We start from the raw sequence: 23,788 nt of genomic DNA, 5'->3' as shown, positions 1-23,788 counted from the left end.
TGAGTGTTAATAGTAATTATAAGTGCTCGAGCAATAGCCCAGGGGTGTTACTAGCTAGCTCCTACATTTTAAATTAACCCATTTTCATTAATCTATATGCTGCCCGAGGCTTGTTTATCTCATCTATGAACTTCTTGTTGCTTCTTCATGGCTCTTGATTCCTCTGACTCCATCTCTCTTTCTTCCCAGCCTCTTTTGCGTCCTGCTCTCCTACCTATACTTCTTGTCTAGCTACTGGCTTTTGTTATGAGCATGTTTTCATGCTGGCCTGGTCCCACATCCATGTCAGCCCCAAATAACACACAGAGTTGCCATATTAGATATAAAGCTATTGGCCTGGTGCTAGCATTTCTTATTGGCTATCTCTGTCTTAAATATTAACCCATTTCTATTAATCTAAGTATTTCCACATGGTCTATCTTACTGGAGACAGGACCCGGACCTCTGTTCTGTCAAGTCCTGCATGTTGTATCTCCTCCTACCTCTCTCTGAATTCTCCTTGTCTCTTAGTCCCACCTATCTTGCTTTCCTATTGGCCAACAGAGATTTATTCATTAAATATATTTACAGAATGACATCTGTAATAAAAACATTACAGTAATGTTTTTATTAATTTAATCTCAGTAACAAGTCTTTGCAGTGTACAAAAGGATTATTCCACTGACCACATAGATTTTTGGAATCAAACCTAGGTCTCCTGAAAGAGCAGCTCATACTCCTAACTACCAAGCCTCTACTTCCCAGTTCAAGGCAGAATACATCGTTGTTGATCAACCAAGAGTTCTTAGTAAATAATCCCTCTAGCTTACGTAATTATGGTTGTCTGTGTGATCTTACCTAACTTTCCAGAGAGTCTATTTCTGGATAACTTGCTTCCTAACTTTGTATCACCATTTAAGAAATATCCCAGAGGTTAAAGAGAACTGACTTCTCTTCCAGAGACCCTGGGTTCAAAAAGAGAACTGACTGCTTTTCCAGAGACCCTGGGTTCAAATCCCAGCCGCACATGGCAGCTCACAACTGTCTGTAACTCCAAAATCTGACACCCTCACATGGACATATATGCAAGCAAAACACTGATACACATAACACCACACTATTCCAACAGCAGGGCTAGGATACTGGTAACACTTTAATCTACGCTTTCAAATGTGTACTCATTGCTCACCATATTCTGTATTCCGGCACAGAAACGAATCTGAGGCAGGGAAAGCAAATTGAAGGGAAAAGTAGAAAACAAATAATTTATTCTCAGAAAAAAACCAGAAAACAGAAAATGTTTAACTCAATTTATTAAATCATATATTAAGCACTTATTCCTAGGAATAGCTAGCTAGAAGAAACAGAAACTTCAGGTGTAAAAAAAGTGTACATAGAAAAATTTGAATTCTGTTTCTTTCTTTCTTTCTTTCTTTCTTTCTTTTTTTTTTTTTTTGGTTAATCTTTTAAGCCATTGTAGGTTTCTTACCCTGTATAAGCTTCAGGGAATTCTCTAGATATTCATCTGTGGAGATGGGTTTCTCATCTAATTTCAGCTCCAGAGAGAAGTCCCTCAAAGCCCACACGAAGTCAGGGAAGAAGCTCACAAACTGTTCTGAGTCCTCCATCTCATCCTGGTCAGGCGAGGACCTTGATCTGATTCTGTCTGTCAGCTCTGTTACATAACTGAGCAGCTAATAAGGAAAGCCCTGGAAACAACCATAGCATCAATCAAAGTTTCAATGTACCCATCCTGTGTTAGTTGAACTTCATCTCAATCCCTAGTCCAAAAATTTCATTTCTCTGGTTCTTAACCTCACTGTGAACAATGTAGTTACACATATATGAGTTATTTTGTTTGTTTGTTTTATGTGGCATTCATCAAAGGTCACAGTCATGGATCTGGTTCGTGAGGGTAGGTCACCCCCCTCGCTCTGTGCTGTTCAGAACCTCAGAAAGGATACTGCAGCTGGTCCATGGCCTGCTGGTTGATGGCTCCCATGCTGTTGTACACAAAGGTGCTGCTTAGAAGTACAGCCAGGGCAAAGATCCAGCAGTCATTCTGGTCGTCACCCTGGAAGTCAGAGCACACATGGGTCGGGGATATGTTTTATTCTTATGTCATTTTCCACAGAAGGGCTAAAACTAAAAAACCAAAAAAAGCTTGCAAGATACAAAACAAAGCAAAGCAAAGCAAAATAAAACAAAAGGAACACCAATAACCCTGATGATGCCATCCACAACACTGCAGGGTGAACATTCTTTGGTTTTCGTTTTTATTTGTGAAGAGTCATACTAGTGCTGCTTAGTCTGTTGCTAGTGTTTCAACCTTGCAGACTACCACCCTGCTGTTCTATGACCCAGTCCTGTGACTAGTTTCCTCATTTTTTGTTGGCCAAATGTTGCACATGCTGCATGATAAATATGAAAAGGATAAAGTTCAAACTCTTATTTTAAAATGGCAGTTTCAGTGAGAAGACTTCGTTGGTTAAAAAGGCTACTGCCCAGCCTTGGAGCCTGAGTTCAATCCCTAGAAGCCACATTGTGGAAAAGAGAACTGAATCCACGTGTTGTCTTCCAACCTCCACATCAGCATTGTGGCACATGCATCAGGGAACATACAGCACATGCACCGGCATACACTCACACACACTAATAAATAAATAAATAAATAAATACAGTTTTAAAGCAGCATAGAGAACAGTATAAAATATTCAGAAATGAGGGGATGAATTGCAGACTGTGGCCCTGTTTCTTACTTTTTCTACATCTCCCAGGCCCTCAGTGTCCAGAAGAAATAGGGTGTGGCTTGCCTAGTTCTAGGATGAGGCACACACCACACCCAGATGCCCTTGGAGTGAGACTGCACCGTGCAGCCCAGAGAGAAACCTGCAAAGCAGAGAGGAAAGGAGGGATCAGATGTGTAGGAACAAGGTCTTCCTGATCATAAAATTAGCATACTCAGACTGGAAAGATGGCTCAGTGGTTAACTGTGCTTAGTGCTCTTGCAGAGGGCCAGAGTTCAGTTCGCAGCATCTACACAGCAACTCACACCTGTCTATAACTCCACTTTCAGGGAATCTTATGTCCCCTTCTAACATCTGTGAATGCTAGGCATGCACATGGCACACAGGCAAAATACTTATACGCATGCATACTCATACAACTAAAAGTAAAAAAAAAAATTTGAAAAATCAGCACAACCAAGTCAGGAGAATTAATAGAAACCAAAGTTTGTACTGGTCTCACAATCAGAGACATAACAGATATTCAGTTTTCAGATATGCAGAATGCAAGTCACAAGACCTCCAGGCTTGCACCAACGTTCCATAGAAAGTGTGTAGCAGGTCAGTCTCTCAAGTGCAGCTCGTGGCCTGTATGTAGCACATGGAGCTACAGGGTTTGGTGTTTGCCCTTCTGGGTTGAGTCTTTCTATGATGAGATCTGTCCTTCCTATCCTCCTGAACATTGGAAGTGTGGATATTTCTTCTGTGCTGTTGTATGTTGCAGGTTGTTCTGTGTCTCAGATGAGACGGTGGACTTTCATAAACTGTTAGAACTATAAGACTATGGGGAATTTTGAAGTTGGTCCAATTGCATTTTGTGATCAGGGCAGAGTATTATGGTTTAAAGGTAAATGTTTATCACAAATGTCGTGATATATTATTTCTGATTTATTATAACTTGCCTGAGAGTACAGCAAGCTAAGGTAGCCCTAAGCCACAGAGCCAGGCAGTGGTGATGCACAGCTTTAACCCCATGAGCTGTACTAGCAAGCCATAGAGCCAGATGATGGTGATGCAGCACTCAGGAGACAGGGGTAGATGGATCTCTGTTAGTTCAAGGCCACACTGAGCTACACGAAGTTGATCCAGTCTAAAATGAAACAGCTTACACAAAGGTGATCTCAGCACTTGGGATCACATGCCTTTAAACACAGCATGAGGAAGGTATGTGAGACAGGAGCAAGGTCTCAGAGCTGGCATTCAGTCTGAGAATTTGTCTCCAGTCACATTGAGGAGAGCATAGCAGTCTGGGATTGTAGTCTGAGGTTTGATGAAGGGCATGGTACACTGACGATTCCTGGAGACAGAACAGCCCTTTCAGCCTGAGGCAGAGGTAAGAGCTAGTGGCCAGCCTATTTGCTTCTCTGATCTTCAGCTAACCTTGAACCCCAATGTCTGTCTCGGGCTTTTAGTACTTCGTGTTAACAGGCTCATGTTTGGAACACTTGCCCCCACCCCACGGTTTGTGGCACTGTGTTGTGAGACGTGGAAGCATTAGGAGGTCATTAGGACCTGACTGGTAGAGAACAGGCCTTTGAAGGCTGTAATTTTGACCGTGCTCATGGCCCTCTGCTCTTCGCTTCCTTGTCAGTCATAAACAAGCCACAAGCTCCTTCCACTACACATGTAGCCGTGAAGTCCTGTCTCCCCATCACAGTGGACTGATACCCCTGAACGCTGAGGAAAGTAAATTCTTCTTCCTTCCATTGCTGCTGTCAGGCATCTGATCGGTGATGGGAGTAATACAACCTAGAAAACCTGAAAGCCTGCACTCAGACAGATGTCTGTCTTCATGTGAGTATCATTCAGAGAACTCAGCTGTCTTGTCTGCAGGTGAATGGGTAAGGCGGTGTTAGACACACTTTATCACTGGATGTCAAAAAGAAAGAAATTTTTGAAATACTTTTCTCACAGCTACAAACCTTGAAGTTATCGTGTTAAACGAAAGAGCCAGTCACAAACCCCCAAATTTGTGTGAGTCTACTCATTCACGTGACATCCCTGGGACAGCTAAATTCATAGATGCAGCATGTAGAATAGTGGTATAGGATAGGTGATGAGCTACTTCTGGAGATAGATGGGGGAGACAGACGGATGCATAAATTTATTTAATATCCCAGAACTGGATACTTAAAGAGTTATAAAGATAAATCTTTTGCGATTTATATTAAAAGTCAATGCATATAATATAGACTCTTTTTAACCTTAAAGACAAGTAGAAACTTGCTGTCATTACATGACTGTTTTAGCAATACCTTAGAGTTTATTAATATATCAACTGTGCTCCTAGGAAAGGAACTGGTTGTGCTTTTAGATAGTAAACTAGGAGTTAGATGTGGTGGTGTAGTCCTGTAATAAGCTCTCAGGAGGCCAAGGCAAGAAGGTCATGAGTTCAGGGTCAACCTGGACTAATGCTGAGCTACAGGCCTGCTTGTGCTCTACAGCGTGACTTTGTCTCAAAAATAAAAGCTAACAAAGTAACAACAAAAAGAATCCCAACATCTAACTGTGAGTAGAAGTTAAGTTCTTCCCTCTCTCAAGCAGGAAGCAGACAGTGTGAGTGCACGCTTGGGACCCAGCACAGCTGTGTTGTTGGTACTCACCTGTTTTCTTCTCAGACAGCTTGTTCATCAGGTAGGATGTGCCTGTGCAGTAGAGGCCCACGATGGCCAACACCACCACAGGCTGTGTGATGTCAGACAGGATCCCTAGAGCCTCCTGGCTGGTTATCAGTTACCCTTACACATTCTCGATGAGGCACATGGGGCCTGGCATGTGGACCTCTGTGGCCATTGTTCAGCCTTATCCCCTGTCTCTAGAGGGACCGATGAGATTAGCTGGAATTTTATTCTTTCTCTCAGAAGGTAGAGTTAGGAAACTCTCAAAAAGCACAACAGCGTTGTGTGCATCAAAGACATAATTGAAGGAAAACCTGTATAACTTTAGAATCCTATAAGATACTACTGAAGAGTTTCATATATAATGTGACAGTGACCACATTCTACTGCTCACACAACACAAATATCCTGTTTAATTTTGCACTGAAAATTTTAGTTATTAAAGATTTTGTACTAGACGCCAAATGGAAAATAAAATCAGATTTAGAGATATTATCTTACATTGCAGGCAACTTACATAAATACTTAAATATTCATTTATTCACTAGTTTACCTTGGTAATGAATAAAGACCCATGGAGATAATGCTTCATTGTTTGATGCATGCCCTTACAATGATTTCTAGATAATATAAAATATATTCATTTAATGTATTCGAGTAGTTACACACATGTTGTCGCCAGAATTTCTAGACATTAAAAATGTATTCGCCCTATCTATCCTAGTAGTTATTCTCATGTGACAAGTAGTCTCTATCCACAGAATTAATCACATTGCCATTCCAGCAAGAGAGCCAACATAGGGTGCTTTTTGCAAACCTTGTGGCAGTATGTGACAGTATCTCTTCCAAAGAAAGGGCTCCACAAGAGCAGTGCCTTAAAATTTAAGCTTTATTAACCGCGAGTGAACAATGAATAAACACTGGGTTTAGTGTCACAGCAAATTGTAGTGAGATATTCACTTTGTGTGCACCTGTGGCATAGACCACACCCACTGGGGGGTAGGGACAGGGGCGGATGTTACCTGGGGGAACTAAGTCTGAGGAAGGGGCTCTGGGAGCTCTCTTGCTTGCAGCACGGGGACAGGAGAGCATCCGGAGGCATCTTGGGACCAGGAACCTGCTGGTGTTCATCTGTGTGTGTTGTAAGTTATTTCTCCCTGAATAAACATCTATTTGGCCTATTTGTTTCTCCTGATCCTTATTAAATCTCAGTAGCAAATGAGTTGGTAGACATTACAAAAAGCAACTGTGATATAAATAGCAAGAAGTCAGGGAGCTGGTGGTTCAAAGAATTACTTCCTGACAATCTCCTTGGGTTTTGTGTTTAGTTTTCATTTGGTAGCGAGGGGAGAAATGCAAAGAGGAATCAGGCTGGGAGCTGATGAGGAGAACAAAGCTATCAAGGAAGAATACAATGAGTGAGAAAGATGCCTGGACTGGAGTTCTGATTTCCAGAAGACAGGAACATTTGCCTGAGGGCCTGGAGTTTGGGACAAGGTAAGCAGACTTTGTATTAAGACTTGTATTCACAGGAATCTTCTAGAGAAAGCCCTTCACTACAGTATAGGGGCTGATCTTGCAGGGGAGGACTACAAAGTAAGTGGACATGAGGAATGAGCCAACCTTCCAACCGAAGGAAGAAATTCACTTGGCAGCCAAGGCCAGATGTGTGATGGCCACTGTCTTGTCCTTCATCTTTCACTCTGGGTTTCAGCTGTGACAAGAGCTTCCCAGAAAAGATCCACAGCTGTGCCAGTGAACCCTCAAGGCTGGCTGACTGATTAGAATTCGTGTGAATGTGGAGATATGATTGCTGTAAATCTGGAGCCAGATTTTCCTGGGTTCTCTTTAGCTGCACCCATGGCCCTGTATTGCCCACCACTGTGCTTGACTTACCCTCGTGACTTTTAATTAAAACCCATTTTTTGGAATATGCAGAGACCCCTAGGCTCACCACTCAGATAGCTTCAGAAGGCCTGTAGCAAGCTCCCCCATTTTGCTGTATCTTCCTGACCCACATGGCCACCTATGTATTTTAAGTGTACCTTGATCTATGACTTTACTCTGTTGCTAAAGAAATTTGAACTAACTTGAAGTGTTGGAACATGGTATGTGTGCTTAGCTGATCTTGTGGTCCTGGGCCATCAAGCAGTCATGGTCAGTTTCAGAACAGACCATATCTCTTATTCACTTTGTGTTCTTACATCAACACAGCACTTCCTCTTTTTGTCCTTTGCCGAGGTGGCGGCTCTTCATCCTGTATCTCTTTCTGTTTCCCTCTTGAAAATCAGTCACAGTCAGCCCTGTCAGGAGTAGTGCTGCTCCATCCTGACCATAGCCATTTAACTGTGTCCCCGTCAGCAGAAAAGAGGTGGACACCGAGAAAGATAATCCCAATGTGTATCCTGCTCTGTTTCAGCCACATGTCTCCTGGTCCATAACTCAAATTGAGTTTGTGGCGGCCCTTAGAGACTGGTACCCTGATAATAGCACCCAGGGGTTTATCTGCTGCTGGGCCCCTGCCCATGCCCAGGAGCAGACTTTTGTAGTCACATAATTTTAAACAAAATGAATTAACCCTGAAAATGCCACCTCATTCCTGCCCAGGCTGATGGCCCCATGTCTCTGATGAGAACTCTCCAGACCTAGAAAGAGCAAGTGCCCCTTCTTACCTGTTCTTGCTGCTCAGCACAGGTGAATGGGCTTTGCCTTTTTTTGTTTTGTTTTCTTTCTTTCTTTTTTTTTTTTTTTATTTTGTTTTTTTGAGACAGGGTTTCTCTGTGGCTTTGGACCCTGTTCTGGAACTCACTCTGTAGATCATGCTGGTCTCGAAATCACAGAGATCTACCTGCCTCTGCTTCCCAAGTGCTGGGATTAAAGGTGTATGCCACCACACTTGGCAGGCTTTGCCTTTTTTTTTTTTTTTCTCTTCATGTAATCCTGTGAGGCTTTCTGGATTTGCCCCCAAGAGAGCAAATGGCGAAAAATCCCTCTAACTTTTGTAGTAGAGTGGAGTTCTGAGAAAGTGAAACCCTCTGGTCACAGCAGTGAATCAACAATGGTGTAAAAGTTCAGTGAGTGGTGTTAGGGGGAGGGTTTGTCAGAGCTTTCCAATCAGAATCTTCAATACTTGGTTCAAAGAGAGCTTGAGGCCATTTGTTATTTAAAATCGTGCCACAAGAGGGAGCCCAAGCCTGACACTATCTGCATGGCTAGGAACCAGTGCAGAGGCTGGATAGCCCAGAAATCCAAGATAGAACCAAACAAGAAAAAAAAAAAAAAAAAAAAAAAAAAAAAAAAAAGGCAAGCAAGCAATCAAACAAACAAACTAATAAACAAACAAAAACCAACTAAAACACACCCAAAGCATTTCCTTTGTCGATCACCTGTGGGCAGGTCCCTGCAAAGGTCTGATGGGAGATGTCATTATCGCATTGGTTAATGAATGAAGCACTGTTGGCCCATAGGAAAGCAAGATAGGTGGGACTAGGAGACAATGAGGATTCCAGAAGGAGTAGGGAGGAGATTCAAGATGGAGGACCTACAGGGTAGTATGCAGGGCTTCCTCTCGGATAAGACCACGTGGAAGTACTTAGATTAATAGAAATGGGTTAATATTTAAGACAGAGCTAGCCAATAAGAAACTAGTAACTGACCTACAGCTTTATATCAAATACAGCATCTCTGTGTGTTATTTGAAGCTGGCACTGCAGTGGGACCAGACTGGCAGGAAAAACCTACTCATAACAGAGGTCAGAAGAGGGTGTGGGATCTCCTGGAGCCAGAGTTACAGACAGCTGTGAACTGCTCTGCATGGTTGCTGAGTGTGTGTGTGTGTGTGTGTGTGTGTGTGTGTGTGTGGGCGGGGGTAGGATGGGAGTGTGATGGGGGAGAGCATGGGAGGGAGGGAGAGGGAACTGGGATCGATACTTAAAATAAGAATAAATAAACACATAAATAAAAACTTTATGTCAACAATGAAATTAATAAAATCAAAATCATCACTCAAAAAAATAAAAAATAAAAAAACAGACTCTGGTCTTTGTAAGAACAGAAAGCCCTACTCTTAGCCACCAAACCATTCCTCGGGCCCTTAATGTGCTTTTAATAGTTTATCAGACCATGATGTCTACACGGCTGCCCCATGTGGGTTTTGGAAAGCAGAAAAGTGGGTTTTGTTTAGCCGGGTTCTGTATAGATTCAAGTTGGGTCTCTGTACCACTGTGTCATACCAACACCATCAGAAACGTTCTTCCCTTGTATGCCCGTCCCTTCCGCCTTTCTGAATTTGAAGTCTACACAGTCTCCAAACAATGGATAAGGAAAGCCTCAGGCTTCCTCCAATTCTTCTGAAAGAAAAGATTTGCTGGTGTATGCAGGACAAACTGCATTCTTTTTTATTTCAGGCAGGAGTGAAAGCAGACAGGTTTCGTTTCTTGGAAACCAACTAGATGTTAAGAAACCAGAGGCTTTTCTTCCTGAATGGGTTGGAGCTTGTTTGTGCAGTTTGTTGTACAGTCTGTTGGAAGTTTTTTTTCCAAGTCCTGAGATTATTAACATCAGGTACAACAAAATATATTTATGCTAAACTGCAGATTACATACATGAACTCCATAGCAAGCTCCACTGCACAGTAACAAGGATCACAGAGTTCACACAGAACAGGGGCAGGACCTTCACATGAGGAAAATGATGGACACAATGAATGTGTGTGTTTACTGACCCAAGTACTGCGCACACAGCACTGTGTGGATATACAGGGAAGATGAGGACTCGTCAGACCCAGTCACTGCCCTAACAGGGTTACTGCAGTGGGTAAACTGGACTCCTCAGAGGGTTGTAGAGCAGAGGGAAGCAAGAACTCCACATACTAGATAACGGAATAGCCCAAGATTGCCAAGGGGAGCACTAGGAAACTTCACAATGAGGAATTTGTTTTAATGGTTATACGTGAAATAGATTCATATCATTGAAGCATGGTCTTGCAGTATTTTTTTTTACTCTAATTATTTCCTGATATGTGTTCTATTATTTTAATAAACTCTGGTATTAGTTACATACATTTTAAAAAAGATAATTCTCACTATGACTACCTTCAAACTGATAGATCTCTGCCTTAGCTCCTCAAGTCTTGTGACTTGAAGTGTGTGGGACCACACCAGCCCCTACACACGTTATTAGAGATCTCACGGTGTCTTTTCAGAGCTCTGCTTTGACCCCTGTGAGCAACATAATTCTCTCATCAATATTAGGATCGTTTTGTGAAGTTTCAGAAGAATTGTGTTTGTATTTAACATAGTGTTTAAATACACACTGATTTATAAATATTAGTTTTTAGCAAATTCCTCTCATTTTGAAGCTTGAATTGTATTCCACTTATTTTTAAGTCATTTTAAATCTCATGTAATTATTTGGCACATTTCTTCATTTCCATTCTAAAAAGTTGTCTTTGTTGGGTTTTTTGTTGCAACAATCAGGGAAGTAACGAATGTGGTAAGGTTTAGTGTGTGCTTTATTGAGAAATTATTTGATTTATCTGACTTGCCAATGTTATTCACATGGAGTTGTCATAATTCTTATTTTAAAATGTTCTTTGTTAGTCACAGCTTGTTTTCTAAATCATATTCATTACATATATTTATTATCCATGTTGCTGTGTCATACAAGGATATTTTCATATAAGCATATCTTGTATGTTTAGCACACCCCTGTGCCTTTTCCTTCTCTTCATGTCTTCCCCTGCTGCTAGTCCCTATTGTTTCCTAAGCAGTTACATTTTGACTTTTATGTCATATATATATACATATACAATTTTATATACCTATATGCAGTCTAAGAGTTATATATTAAAGAAAACATACATTTGTTTTTCTGAGACTGATTTAACTTGCTTAATGAGATTTTCTCTGGTCCCATTCACTTCCAGCAAACAGCATAACAGTTCTCAACTACTTCCCACCTTATTTTTTTAGACAGGGTCTCTCAGAGAACCCAGAGCTGATCTGTTGACTAGGCTGGCTAGTAAACCCCAGGGATCCTCCTGTCTGCACCTGCTCCAACCTCAGTGCTAGGCTTATAGGTGTGCACCATCATGTCTGGTTTGCTTTGTGGGTGCTGGGATCTGAATGTAGGTCCTCGTGTTTGCACATCAAGCACTTTACCCACGGAGTCATGCGCTGCCCGCCCCCCCCCCACCCAAATTCTCCATCCCTTTAAAAGATGTTAACCATTTACTGTTAGAGGAATTTTATCTTCTGCTCAATAGTCAGTTGTAAAGAGCGCCTTGGCCCAAAGGGCGGAACTTTCATTAGAGGGCGCATAACTCAAATACCCGAATAAAAAAAATACCAGGGCAGGGCAAAAGATGCTCTCTTGGGTGTAGGCGAACCATGGGAGCACACGTAGCTGTTGACTCCGTTCTCATGCTCCTTGAGAACAAATTGAGAACAAAACGGTTGCGACAGAAATGGCGATGGTGTACCGTTTGGACTCACAGCAGCAGCAGCTTCATTTTGTTTTGTGAGTGTAGTACTTTGATCTACTAAACTGAGCATGACCCCATTTGGCTTTCTTCCTTAACTTATATTTTTGGCAGTTGAGGTGTAGTTCATCTATACTCCATAGTACTAAGAGCTGGTCAATACATGGAAAATAATTTTTATTATGCTTGGGGAAAATCAACAGGATTTCAAGTACAGCTGCTAATAGGAAAAAAGATTAGTGCAAGTTTATGGTTACAGATAAATTATGAAAGCACCTTTGATAACTACAGATTACCCATCATCATTCAACACCCATCTTTAAAGTTACTGCTTCTCATGCTTAAGTATCATGTTTCGATGTTTGGAAATGTGCCATTGCAGTTTCAATCATAATGGTGTGTTGATAGGATTTTCCAACACCATTGCTCACAAGTCATGCCATTGCTGAAAGGTTGAGCACTTTTGACATACTGCAGAACTTCATGTTGTCTCCAGTAAGGAATGAGGCTGGCTGTCCCTGTCCTTCAGAGTCATCACATCCCTGGACATTGGTTCCTAATTATGTGCCACGATATAAGAATATGCTCAGTGTCCATTTGCTTCCTGGAGATCATCTGGGAGAGTGACTTTATTCTAGGCAGTGCTCTTGATACCGCTCCTGTAGTAGAGATGCCAATGACATCCTTGGTGCAGTGGAGAATAAATGATTTCAATGATCACACTACACATCTTTGTAGATTTTTAGGTTTCTGATGCAGGACCCAATTATTATAAACCAAAGCGACTCTTGTTCCCAATTCTACACTCTATTCATCTCTGTTTTGATTGGCAGGACAGACCTATTATTTAGGCCTTTAACTAATGACACATGTGCGTGAGGCTTGCTTTTCATTGAGATGCCTTATCTCATTTTGAAGTTCTTTTCGATCCAATTGGAATTTCTCATTTAGTTGTTGAGCTTGTTCCTAGAATGGGACAAGTGGAGACAATAAATGGTTGTGTTGAGCCGATCCCTAAATTCTGTGCATTTTCCTTGTAATTAATTTTTATTATGCAATTCCTTAAATTTTTCTACCTTGAATTTTTATTATGTTCTTTAAATTGTTTTTAGTCATGAGTAAATTTTAATATTCAGAAGTTTCCTATTTTTTTCCTTTTTGGATTTTTTTAACCCCCTCTCTCAATTATGCTTTTCTTTCGGCAGCTGTGGTCACTTCTCTTGGGGGTTCCCTTTACTAAAAACAGTTCCACCAATAAAGCTTAATTATCAGTATAAGTTTTGTCCTCAGTGGTTGCCTATGATCTATGTAGGTAATCTTAGTCATGTGTTTGATTTCAAATTTTAGCATTATAGACTTTAGTACACCCATCTACTCATATCTTATGTAAATATGCACCATAAGAATGACTAAGGCTCTGAATCTTAGTCTAAGAAAGTCAGTCAGGGGTAGGGGATGGCTGAGCCAGGAATGTGACTGATGTATAAGCATGAGAACCTGAGTTAGAATCTCAAGCACTCATGTAAAAGTTAGATGCAGCACTGTGTGTAACACCAGGCTGAGAAGGCCGACATGTAAATCCCCAAAAATTCATTAGCTAGACAAGAAAGCCCCATTATTGGGTTCAATGTTTAGTGAGAGACACTGTCTCAAAAAAATATGGTGGCGAGCAATGGAGGAATATCTAAACTAATTTTAAGCCTTCACATCCATGTGTATACATGAACAAGCACAAATATACACAGGCAGAGAGGGGGGAGGGAAATGAGGAAGAAGAAAAGAAGAAGAAGGAGAAGAAGGAGAAGAAGGAGAAGAAAATAATTTAGTGTAAACTCCATAATGTCATAGCAGGGTAAGAGACAATAGAAAAGAGAATCAGATTTCCAAACTGAAGCTAATGAATTTTGTTATAGAACTCCCAACTGAACACAGACTGGGAGCATAGGAAAGATGAGGGACAGACAGACTGTTACATAGTTGTGAGGATTAAATAGTTCCTCTCACTGTAAACACTCTCTTAGGAATAAACTCATACCAGTGAGACAGAAAAACACTTTTCCATCATATGTATCTTATAAATAGTGTTTGTTTATTTGTTTGTTTGTTTTTTTGAGACAGAGGCTCTTCTCCTTTGAATTCCCTATATAGCAGATGATGTCTTTGACCTTTTAATCCTCCTGCCTCAATTTCCCCAAAGTATTAAGATTGCATATATTTTTTAATCTATGTGAACCTGTGTTACTTTCTTCCATTTTAATGGGGGATATAGTTCATGGTTCATACAGTCTTAAGAAAGAAGTAAAGATAAAACATAAAGAGAATAACTTCCATAAATAAACAGAAATATTACTAAAGGACTTAGTGTGACACCATTACACATTGAAAACTTAACCATCAGATATGAGCAACTGACTGTTAAGCATGTATTTAGGAATAAACAGCACATGGGAGCAGACTTGGTCAGAGTTTAGGTCTCATTACATTTCATGATTAACATAAATGGAGAGAACAGGAGGCTATATAGATGGCTCAGGAGAAAACGGTGTGTTACAGACTGGAATTCAATTCCAAGCATCCCAGTCAGGGAATCTGACTCCTTCTTTCAACCTCTACAGTTACACATGTACAAATAAACACACACACACACACACACACACACACACACACACACACACACACACTCTCACACACACACTCACACTTCAATTTTTTTATGGAGAAAACATAGAGGTGGTGCAATTAACATACCCGAAGTTTGTGTTCCATGACCTTCTGCTGCTCTTCCCTCATCTGGGCTTGCTCCTTCTCCATCTTCTCAGCCAACTCTTTCATGCGATCCTCGTAGCTCCTCGCTTGCTCCTTCATCAGCTGGTCATTCTTCTTTTGCATTTCCTGCATCATTTTTGAGGCAGCTTCTGCAGCTTCAGCTTTTGCACGCTGCACTGGGAAGAAAAGCAAGAAGGAAGGTGTAACTGCATCACGTGACAACTTTCTTCCTCCTCACTTCGTTGTTACTGCTGATGTCATAGTACTACCATGTCGGATGCCACCCGTAAAACACAGCTTTGGGTCCCAAATTTACAAGCAATTTAAACATTCTACACTAAAAATTGAACACTAAACCGTTAAACACTTCGAGGACACTTAACCCCTTAACTCGTAATTACCTTCAATCTCCCTTTCCTTTTCTGTCAGAGTCTGGTCCATCTGTAGAATTGCATCAATCATATCCTCCTTGGACTGTAAAAATTTCTGCAGAGCTTCCTCAGCCTTCGAGTTCAGAGAACATGAGGTTAACAGCAGGAATGACTGAATGCTTTTGTGCCTGTCTCCCTACCCCCTTTGGTCTAGTGATGCCTTTTAGTGCTAAGAATAGCAGCCACAGAAAGAGGTGCACAGTCTAGGCTGGACCACTGTAAAGAATATCTTTTATTAGAGGCCTGTTTTGGAAAACAGAGACTTTCCTTTTAGACTGAGGGATCTAATTTTGGAGTTAATGGTGCTCTGGTCATAGATGGGGAAAGTTTGCTTCAGCCCTTATACAGAACAAAAAGATCTGATGGAAGGAGAAATAGAGGGAAGTATGGGTCTGGGGAAGAGTGGTGGACAGAGAGATAGTTAGACACAGTTTTAAAGCTTGTTTGAAGGCCACACTGATGAATGATAAGTTTTGTTTAAAAGGCCATCATTGGATCCTTTGTAACACAGGGTGACAGTCATACTGGTGGTTAATGTGACTGTGCATTGTCAACTCAATTATCAAATGTGTACACTGTCTTATGAGTAAGCAGGACAATATGATAATGTTTACATATGTGATGTTTAAGAAGCATATGCCTAGAATGCAAACAGTAAGACCTTTTCATAGTGATGCTTGGGATCACTCTTCAGTCTGAAGGAGGTGAGCAGCTTCCAGAACACACATATAACCTTGGTTACCTGCAACCCTTTCCTGGGTTCTTCATAGTACTTTTTCTTCAGTTTCTGTATCTTCTTGTTAAAAAGACAATAACCTCCCTGCTTGTAGTAAACTCCCTGCTTCACATCTTCTTCTAATGGACCGAAAATATCCCGAAGCAGGGCTGAGCAGCGATCTGAGGATGCCTGTAGGTTTTTCTTATAGAATTCCCCTTGCTTTGTTTCTAACTTACTCTTTAATGTAAAAATAATTTTTAAAAAGGGAAGGAAAAGAAACATAAGTTTAGAATTTGTGGGAACTTTTCTCTAAAGAAAAACAAACACAAAATCAAAATAAACAAAAATGTATAAACACTGACTATAAGGGCATCCCTTTCCCTGGTCCAGCTTTTTAAGGACATTATCCTTGCTCCTTGGCAGTGAAGTTCAATACAGGGTTTTACAGCTTTAAAGGTAAACTACTTTTTCAGACTGGTGACAGATGGAATACAGAATAAACATGGCTCAATGAAAATTTGCTTCAGATAGCTAAGGCTAAAATTTTCTTTACTGTTGGCTTAAATATTGGATCAGTCTGCTGGTACTGGTTATTTAATTTGACCACACATGGTAATTACTTCTCTGTATTTAACTCAGTGAGAGGGTACATTACTAACTTACTCGTGAAAGGAGACATGTTTTAAAATTTTGAGTCTATGATAATCTATTTTTACTATTTATTGGCATTATTACTACTAAAAACAATCTAGGAACATTTGCCTCCCTCAAACATTTATCTCATTTCTTCAAGGCACTTTGCCTTCTAATTCTGTATCCCAGAAGTATGAGAGAAAGATTACCGCTAATTCCGTTAGAAATACTTGATTAACGTCTTTGAAGGAATTTTCCATGAAGATCTTGATGGCTTCTTTCTCACTGGTCCTGTGCATGTCCATCAGTTCCTGGAGTGTTTCCGTTGGTAACTGCAACTTTTTAGTCATCTGCTGGTCATAGTGGGCCATGGCCTTTCGTACTGCAGCTGCATTCTCTATGTGGGACAAAGCCAGGACAGCATTCTCCATGCATGGCAGACTCCCACTGTTGATGGTGTTCACATAGGTTACCACCAAACTCTTTAGTCCTACAAACAGATGACAGTATTTGCTACTGATGGATGATGACAACACTATCAGATGCAATTCTGGATATGTCAGTCATTGGTGCCTTAACGAACCAGTGTCCTTAGCATCATTTGGAAGAATGACAGACAGAAACACCTCAGCCTCTACCTCACATTGATGGGATTAGACCTTCCTCTGTGCAAAGATCCTCTAATGAGGTGCAAGACCCCAAAGGCTAAGAATGCTGGATGGAGACTACATGGGCTTGTGTCTATGGAATGTTTTTGTCCATTTTAAGGCAAGCACCATGACAACAGGCGCCATACCACTTTTATGTCTGTGTATGTCATCAGTCCTGTCCAGAGTAAGCATCTCATTCCAATTCAGAAGCAAAATGTGCTTCCCCAGTCAAAAATTCTCCATCTAGATTTTTTAATTTCAAGATCTTTTAATTTCAAGAGCCAAATTTGCTGGTCTACAGAGCAAATTCCAGGACAACCTAGGTTATTATACAGAGAAACCTTGTCTCTGAAAATCCAAAAAGAAAAACAAGAAAAAAAAAAAAAAAGAGCCAAATTTGCTTAGTTGATACTGTGTTGACGAACACAGAACCAGCTGGGTATTTATGTTTATGTGGGTGTCTGTTGGGAGCACATTCCCTATGGAGGGATAGATACTCCCTTAACCTAGAGGCAGGAGGGAGGGCCTAGTCCCTACTCCAAATGACTTGACAGACTTTGTTGATCCCTCCTGGAAGGCACCACCCTCTCTGTGGAGTTGGGGTGAGTGGGATAGGAGGGTGGTAGGGGGCATGGGAGGGAGGGAAACAATAAGGGAGGGAGAAGGAACTGGGATCGATATGTAAAATACGATAAATATATCTTATTTATAAAGTAAAATACATAAAATAAAATAAGATATTTTCTTTTGCTCCCCCCCTTTTTTTTTTATTCAACAAGGAAATCTGATAGACAAAATCTATTATAAATGCTGGTACCATCTACAGTCTAGCACTACAGAGCTGAAGTTGGTCATCACTAACTCATGACACTCTTTCCTAACCAGTGAGCAGGAGGGCTGGGAAGGCACTCACGTGGTCCATTGACCTTGATGCCTCCTAAAATCGTTTTAACCTGGGAACAGTTGAACACATAGGAACAGAACTCTGCCACTTGTTCCACGAAGTCAGAGTCCAGGTCTTGATCCTGCAGCGATTCCAGCTGGCCAAGCTTCTTCCCATGTGCTGGCCGCTCAAAGACAAAGCATTTCTTCTTTGGGAAGAACTTACGGATACAGAGCCGAGGCAGGTTCAACTTTTCTTCTTTTTCTTTTTGACCAGTACCTAGATGAAGTGAAAAATGGGACTTTTAGCCAGGACCTGGAAAGTGAGTATACTTTGTGTTTCAGAATAAAAACAAGTTTGAAGCAGGGAGGTCAAATTAATCACTGTAAAGGAAAGGGTGAACTACAAATAAATTTGTTTCTAGAACAAAAGAGAAAAATGTTTAATTCTATCTATTTAATCATATGTTAAGCACTAATTCCCAGGAGTAGTCAGCTAGAAATAGGAACACCAGGTATAAGAACATTATAGACAGAAAACTCTGAATCCTCAGAGGTTTAATTGATATGCTCATTTAGCTCTTGTAGGTCTCTTACCCTGTATAAGCTTCAGGGAATTCTCTAGATATTCATCTGCAGAGACGGGTTTCCCATCTAATTTCAGCTCCAGAGAGAAGTCCCTCAGAGCCCACACGAAGTCCGGGAAGAAGCTCACAAACTGTTCTGAGTCCTCCATCTCAGCCTGGTCAGGCGAGGACCTTGATCTGATTCTGTCTGTCAGCTCTGTTACATAACTGAGCAGCTATTAAGGAAAATTAAGGAAAGCCCTGGAAACAACCATATCATCAATCAAAGCTCCGGAGTCATCATCTTGGATTACTTTTACATCTTCCTGAACCCTAGTCCCAAGCCTCAATTTTCCTTGTTCCTAACCTTGGTGTGAACATTGCAGCTACATACACGTGAGTTATTTTATGTTTTATGCTGCATTGACCTAGATGCAGCTGGTTCGTGAGGGTAGGTCACCCCCCTCGCTCTGTGCTGTTCAGAACCTCAGAAAGGATACTGCAGCTGGTCCATGGCCTGCTGGTTGATGGCTCCCATGCTGTTGTACACAAAGGTGCTGCTTAGAAGTACAGCCAGGGCAAAGATCCAGCAGTCATTCTGATTGTCGCCCTGGAAGTCAGAACACACTTGGGTCAGGAGTAGGTTTGGTTCATATGTCACTTTCAGATCAGCAGTGGTAAAATATGCTGATTTCATTTGAGGGCACATTTGCCTAAGAAAATAAGAGGAACCTTTTTATCCTATGCAATGTACAAAACCAAACAAAAGAAATAGCAATAAACCTAGAGATAGCATTCACAGGAGTTCCAGGCAAATGTTCTGTTGGGTTGTGGTTTTATTTGTGATCATTCTCACTGATGCTGTTTAGTCTGTTGTTAGTGTTTCAGTGCTGTAGTCTACCGCCCTGCTGTTCTATGATCCAGTACTGTGACTAGTTTCCTCATCATTATTGGCTAAATATGACGACATGTCATGTATGTAAAAATGAAAGGGATGCCATGGTGAAGTTCAAACTCTTATTGGAAAACTGTATTTCCAGTGAGAAGACTTGGTGGAGAAAAAATGCTTTCAGCCAAGTTCCAGGCCGAGTTCAATCCTCACACTCCTCAGAACCCATATGGTGGAAAAGAGAGCAAGCAGACTCTCTCTCTCTCTCTCTCTCTCTCTCTCTCTCTCTCTCTCTCTCTTTCTCTCTTTCTCTCTGTCTCTTTGTCTTTCACACACACACACACAAATGATTGAATATAAAATTTTTTCAATAGTACACAGAATTGTGTAACAGTGTAGAATATTTAGAGATGAGGGATGAATTGTAGGCTATGCCCTCAGCCCTTACTTTCTCAACATCTCCCAGGCCCTCAGTGTCAAGCAGAACTAGGGTGTGTCCTGGCTTCTGCGGATGAGGGACACACCACATCCAGATCCCCTTGGTGTGAGACTGCACCGTGCAGCCCAAAGAGAACCCTGGAAAGCACAGAGGAAAGGAAGGATTAGATGTGTAGGCACAAGGTCTTCCTGAGAGTGATAATAAAATTAGCACAATCTAACCGGAAAGATTGCTCAGTTATTAAGTGTCCCTGCTGCTCTTGCAGAGGACCAGAGCTCATTTCTCAGCATCTGTGTAGCAGCTCACACCTGTCTATAACCCCTTTTTCAGGGAATCTTATGCCCCTTTCTAGCATCTGTGAGTGCCAGGCATGTACACAATACACAGGCAAATAACTCATGGAACTAAAATTAAATAAATCTCTTGTGAAAAATCAGCACAATCCAGTCAGAAGGATTAACTGAAACCAAAGTTCATACTGATCTCACAGTCAGAGACAAAAGGAATTCAGATTTCAGATATGCAGTCACAAGATCTCCAAACTTGCACCAAGGTATAGCATGAATTCTAATTGGTCTTCATAAATAAAACTCAGAGTCAGTTATCAGGGGTGGAAGCTGAAGGACCAGAGAAGCAGAGGAATCAACCACTAGAGAGTTCTTTCCTCTACCAATGCTCAGACTAACAGGGCAATTCTGTCCTCAACTGCCTCCTCACACTGAATCCTCTGACTGCATCTGTGCTCCCGTCTCCTCCCGCCTTATAGTCCTCTCTCTGCCCAGCCACATCACTCCTGCCTCCACCTCCATAGTGCTGGGATTAAAGGTGTGGGATCCCACGTGCTGGGATCAATGCTGTGAGCTCTGTTTCTCCTTTAGACCGATTCACTCTCCTGTAGCCCATGGTGGCCTTGGACTCATAGAGATCCTCCTGCTTCTGTCTCCTGGGTACTGGGATTAAAGCTGACTGGCTTGTGTGGCTAACTAGTGGCTTATCTCTTAACCAGGTGTGTGACTAACTCTGCACGCTGATCTTCAGGAAATATTTATTAGAGCATAAACAAAATACACCAAGGTTCCATAGAAAATGTGTAGCATGGTCAGCCTCTTATGTGCAACTCCTGAGCTTGCTGTGTGAGGGACAATGGAGGTCCCAGGAAGTTAGAGATGCCAAGACTAGGATGTCCACTGAGGAAAGCTGGAGTCAATGTGTAGGCCTGGCCCTCGAACCCTTGTGTTCTATAAGCAGCAGGACTCTAGAGTCAGGGTCTGTAGATTAATGTTGTCTAGAGACAGCCAAAACATGCCCTATATGTTACACACGGAGCTACAGGGTTTGGTGTTTGCCCTTCTGGGTTGAGTCTTGCTAGGGTGTGTCCTCACCTTCCTATCCCTCTGAACACTGTAAATGGGAATGCTTATACTGTGCCATTATATATTAGAGGTTGTCTTGAGTCTCAGATGAGATGGTGAACTTTTATACAACATTAGAACTCCAAGACTGTAGGGACTTTTGAAGATGCAGCCATAGAATTTTGGAGCCAGGAGCAGACTGTTGTGGTCTGAAGATAAATGTTCATCATAGGTGCAAGTATTTGAACACTTGTTCCCCAGTTAGTGGCTCTGTTTTGGAAGATGTGGAAGCATTAGGAGGTAGGACCTGGCTGGCAGAAGGCAGACCTTTGGAGGTTAGTACTGGCCTTGCTTGTGGCTTTCTGCTCTTTGCTTCCTGGTCAGTCATGAACAAGCCACAAGCTCCTTCAACTACGCAAATAGTCACAAAGTCCCATGTCCCTGCCAAAGTGGACTGATATCCCCTGAACTGTGAGGAAAGTAAATCTCTGTCCTTACATCGCTGCGGTCAGTCACTCCATCAGTCATGAGACTGACACAACCTAGAAAACCTGAAAGCCTGGACTCAGATGGACCCTGTAACTATCTTCATGTGAGCATCATTCAGAATACTCAGCGGCCTTGTCTACACGTGAATGTCTACACGTCATCACTTTATCAAGTGATGTTAGGCACACTTTATCACTGAACCTCAAAAAGGAAGAATATTTTGACACACATTCTCACAGTGACAAACCTTGAGCTATCATACCAAATGAAAGAACCGGTCACACACACACACACACATACACACGCACAAGCACATGTACACGCACACACACGCACACACACACACTATATGTGAGTTCACTTATATGACATTCCTACAACAGTCATATTCACAGTTATAGCACGTGGGGTAGTGGTATAGAATGGACTATGAGCTATTTCTAGAGATGGACTGGGGAGACATATACATAAATTTGTTATCCGTAGAACTAGATACTTAACAAGAAAATTATAAAGACGAACTTATAATGTATTATTTATAATAATAAAAAGTCATCATATATAATGCAGATAGAGTTTTTAAGCATTGGAGTCCCACAGATTCTCCTTGACCATTTTATCAATGCCTTAAAGCTAACTAACATGCAAATTAAATTAAATTATCTTTATTCCTTCCTTTCTACATTTGTTTTAGATGGTAAACTAGGAGTTAGATAAGATGGTGCAGACCTGGAACCAGAGCTCAGGAGGCCAAGGTAAGAAGATCACGAGTTCAGGGCCAGCCTGGACTGTATGCGGAGCTCAAGGCCTATTTGAGCTGTATAGCATGACCTTGCCTCCAAAATGAATGCAAGCAGACAAAGAAACAATGAGAAAAGGAACCCGACATCCAACTGTGACAGGAAGGACCACACCCTTGGGACCCAGGACAGCTGTGATGGCGGCACTAACCTGTTTGTTTCCCTGCCAGCTTGTTCATCAAGTAGGATTTGCCTGTTCGGTAAAAGCCCACGATGGCCACCACTACCACTGGCTGCTTGATGTCAGACAGGATCCTCAGAGCTTCTTGGTTGCCTATCAGTTGCCCTTTCACATTCTCGATGAGGCACACAGGGCCTGGCATGTGGCCCTCTGAGGTCATTGTGGGTCTTGTCCCCTGTCTATAGAGGGAGAGATTACATTAACTACAATCATTTTTTTTTTTTTACTCAGAAGGTAGATGTGTCAAATTTAAAAAAAAAAAAAACACAACAGTGCTATGTGCATAAGAGAATCTGTATAATTTTAGAATATTATAAAATATTATTAAAGGATTTTTTTATCATGTAACAGTGACAACATTCTACTGCTTTCACAATACAGATATTTCATCTAGTTTAACACTGAAAACTCCCCTTATTAAAGATTTTTACCCTAGACACCAAATTTGAAAAGAGTATCAGATTCAGAGACATTATTTTATATTGTAACTGTATATAATTAATTAAATATTCATTTACTCATTTCTCTTTAAAATTAAGTTAATTTATTGATTTTACATCCTGACCAACGTTTCCCTCCCTCCTCTCCTTCAATTTTCCCGCTCTGGGATTCACTCTTCCTCTGTTTCTGTTCAGAAGGGGCAGGCTTCCCGTGGGTATCAACAAAACATGGCATATCAAGTTGTGGTATGATTAAGCACTTCCCCTTATCTTTAGGCTGGACAAGGCAATCCAGTATGAGGAATAGGTTCCCAAAATCTAACCAAGGCATTAGGGACATCCCATGCTCCCATTATTAGGAGTCCCACAAGTAGACAAAGCTATACAGCTGCTACAAATACGCAGAGGGCCTAAATTGGTCCCTGGTTGTTGATTCAGCCTCTGTGAGCCCTTATGAGCCCTGCTTAGTTGATTCTGTGGGTTTTCTTGTGATGTCCTTGACTTCTCTGGCTCCTACAATCCTTTCTCCCTCACTTTAGCAGTATTTTCCCTGGGGTCAGCCTAATGTTTGACCGTGGGTCTCTGCATCCATTTCCATCAGTTACTGAATGAAGGCTCTCTAATGACAATTGAGGTAGTCACCAGTCTTACCACAGGAGTTGGCCAGTTCAGGCTACATATCAATTGC

At 41.4% G+C, this 23,788-nt stretch overlaps 1 protein-coding gene and 1 pseudogene across 1 annotated transcript; both read right to left on the bottom strand.

The window, feature by feature from the left end:
• Nucleotides 1-1,930: 1,930 nt before the first annotated feature.
• Nucleotides 1,931-5,558, bottom strand: LOC127229622 (guanylate-binding protein 1-like; annotated as a pseudogene).
• Nucleotides 5,559-12,719: 7,161 nt separating this feature from the next.
• On the bottom strand, nt 12,720-22,820 carry LOC127229562 (guanylate-binding protein 1-like). The gene is made up of 10 exons (XM_051194646.1): nt 22,631-22,820; nt 19,848-19,975; nt 19,011-19,120; nt 18,542-18,738; nt 17,976-18,224; nt 16,622-16,902; nt 15,804-16,016; nt 15,032-15,134; nt 14,613-14,806; nt 12,720-12,830 (listed from the first exon to the last, which is right to left on the bottom strand). The coding sequence occupies exons 1-10, from the start codon at nt 22,818-22,820 to the stop codon at nt 12,720-12,722; spliced, it is 1,776 nt and encodes a 591-aa protein (XP_051050603.1).
• Nucleotides 22,821-23,788: the final 968 nt, after the last annotated feature.

This window comes from Phodopus roborovskii, unplaced genomic scaffold (assembly GCF_943737965.1).
Source record: "Phodopus roborovskii unplaced genomic scaffold, PHOROB, whole genome shotgun sequence".
NCBI classification, from domain to species: Eukaryota; Metazoa; Chordata; class Mammalia; order Rodentia; family Cricetidae; genus Phodopus; species Phodopus roborovskii.
Note: the sequence above shows the minus strand (reverse complement) of the source record. Positions and strands in the feature narration are given on the sequence as shown.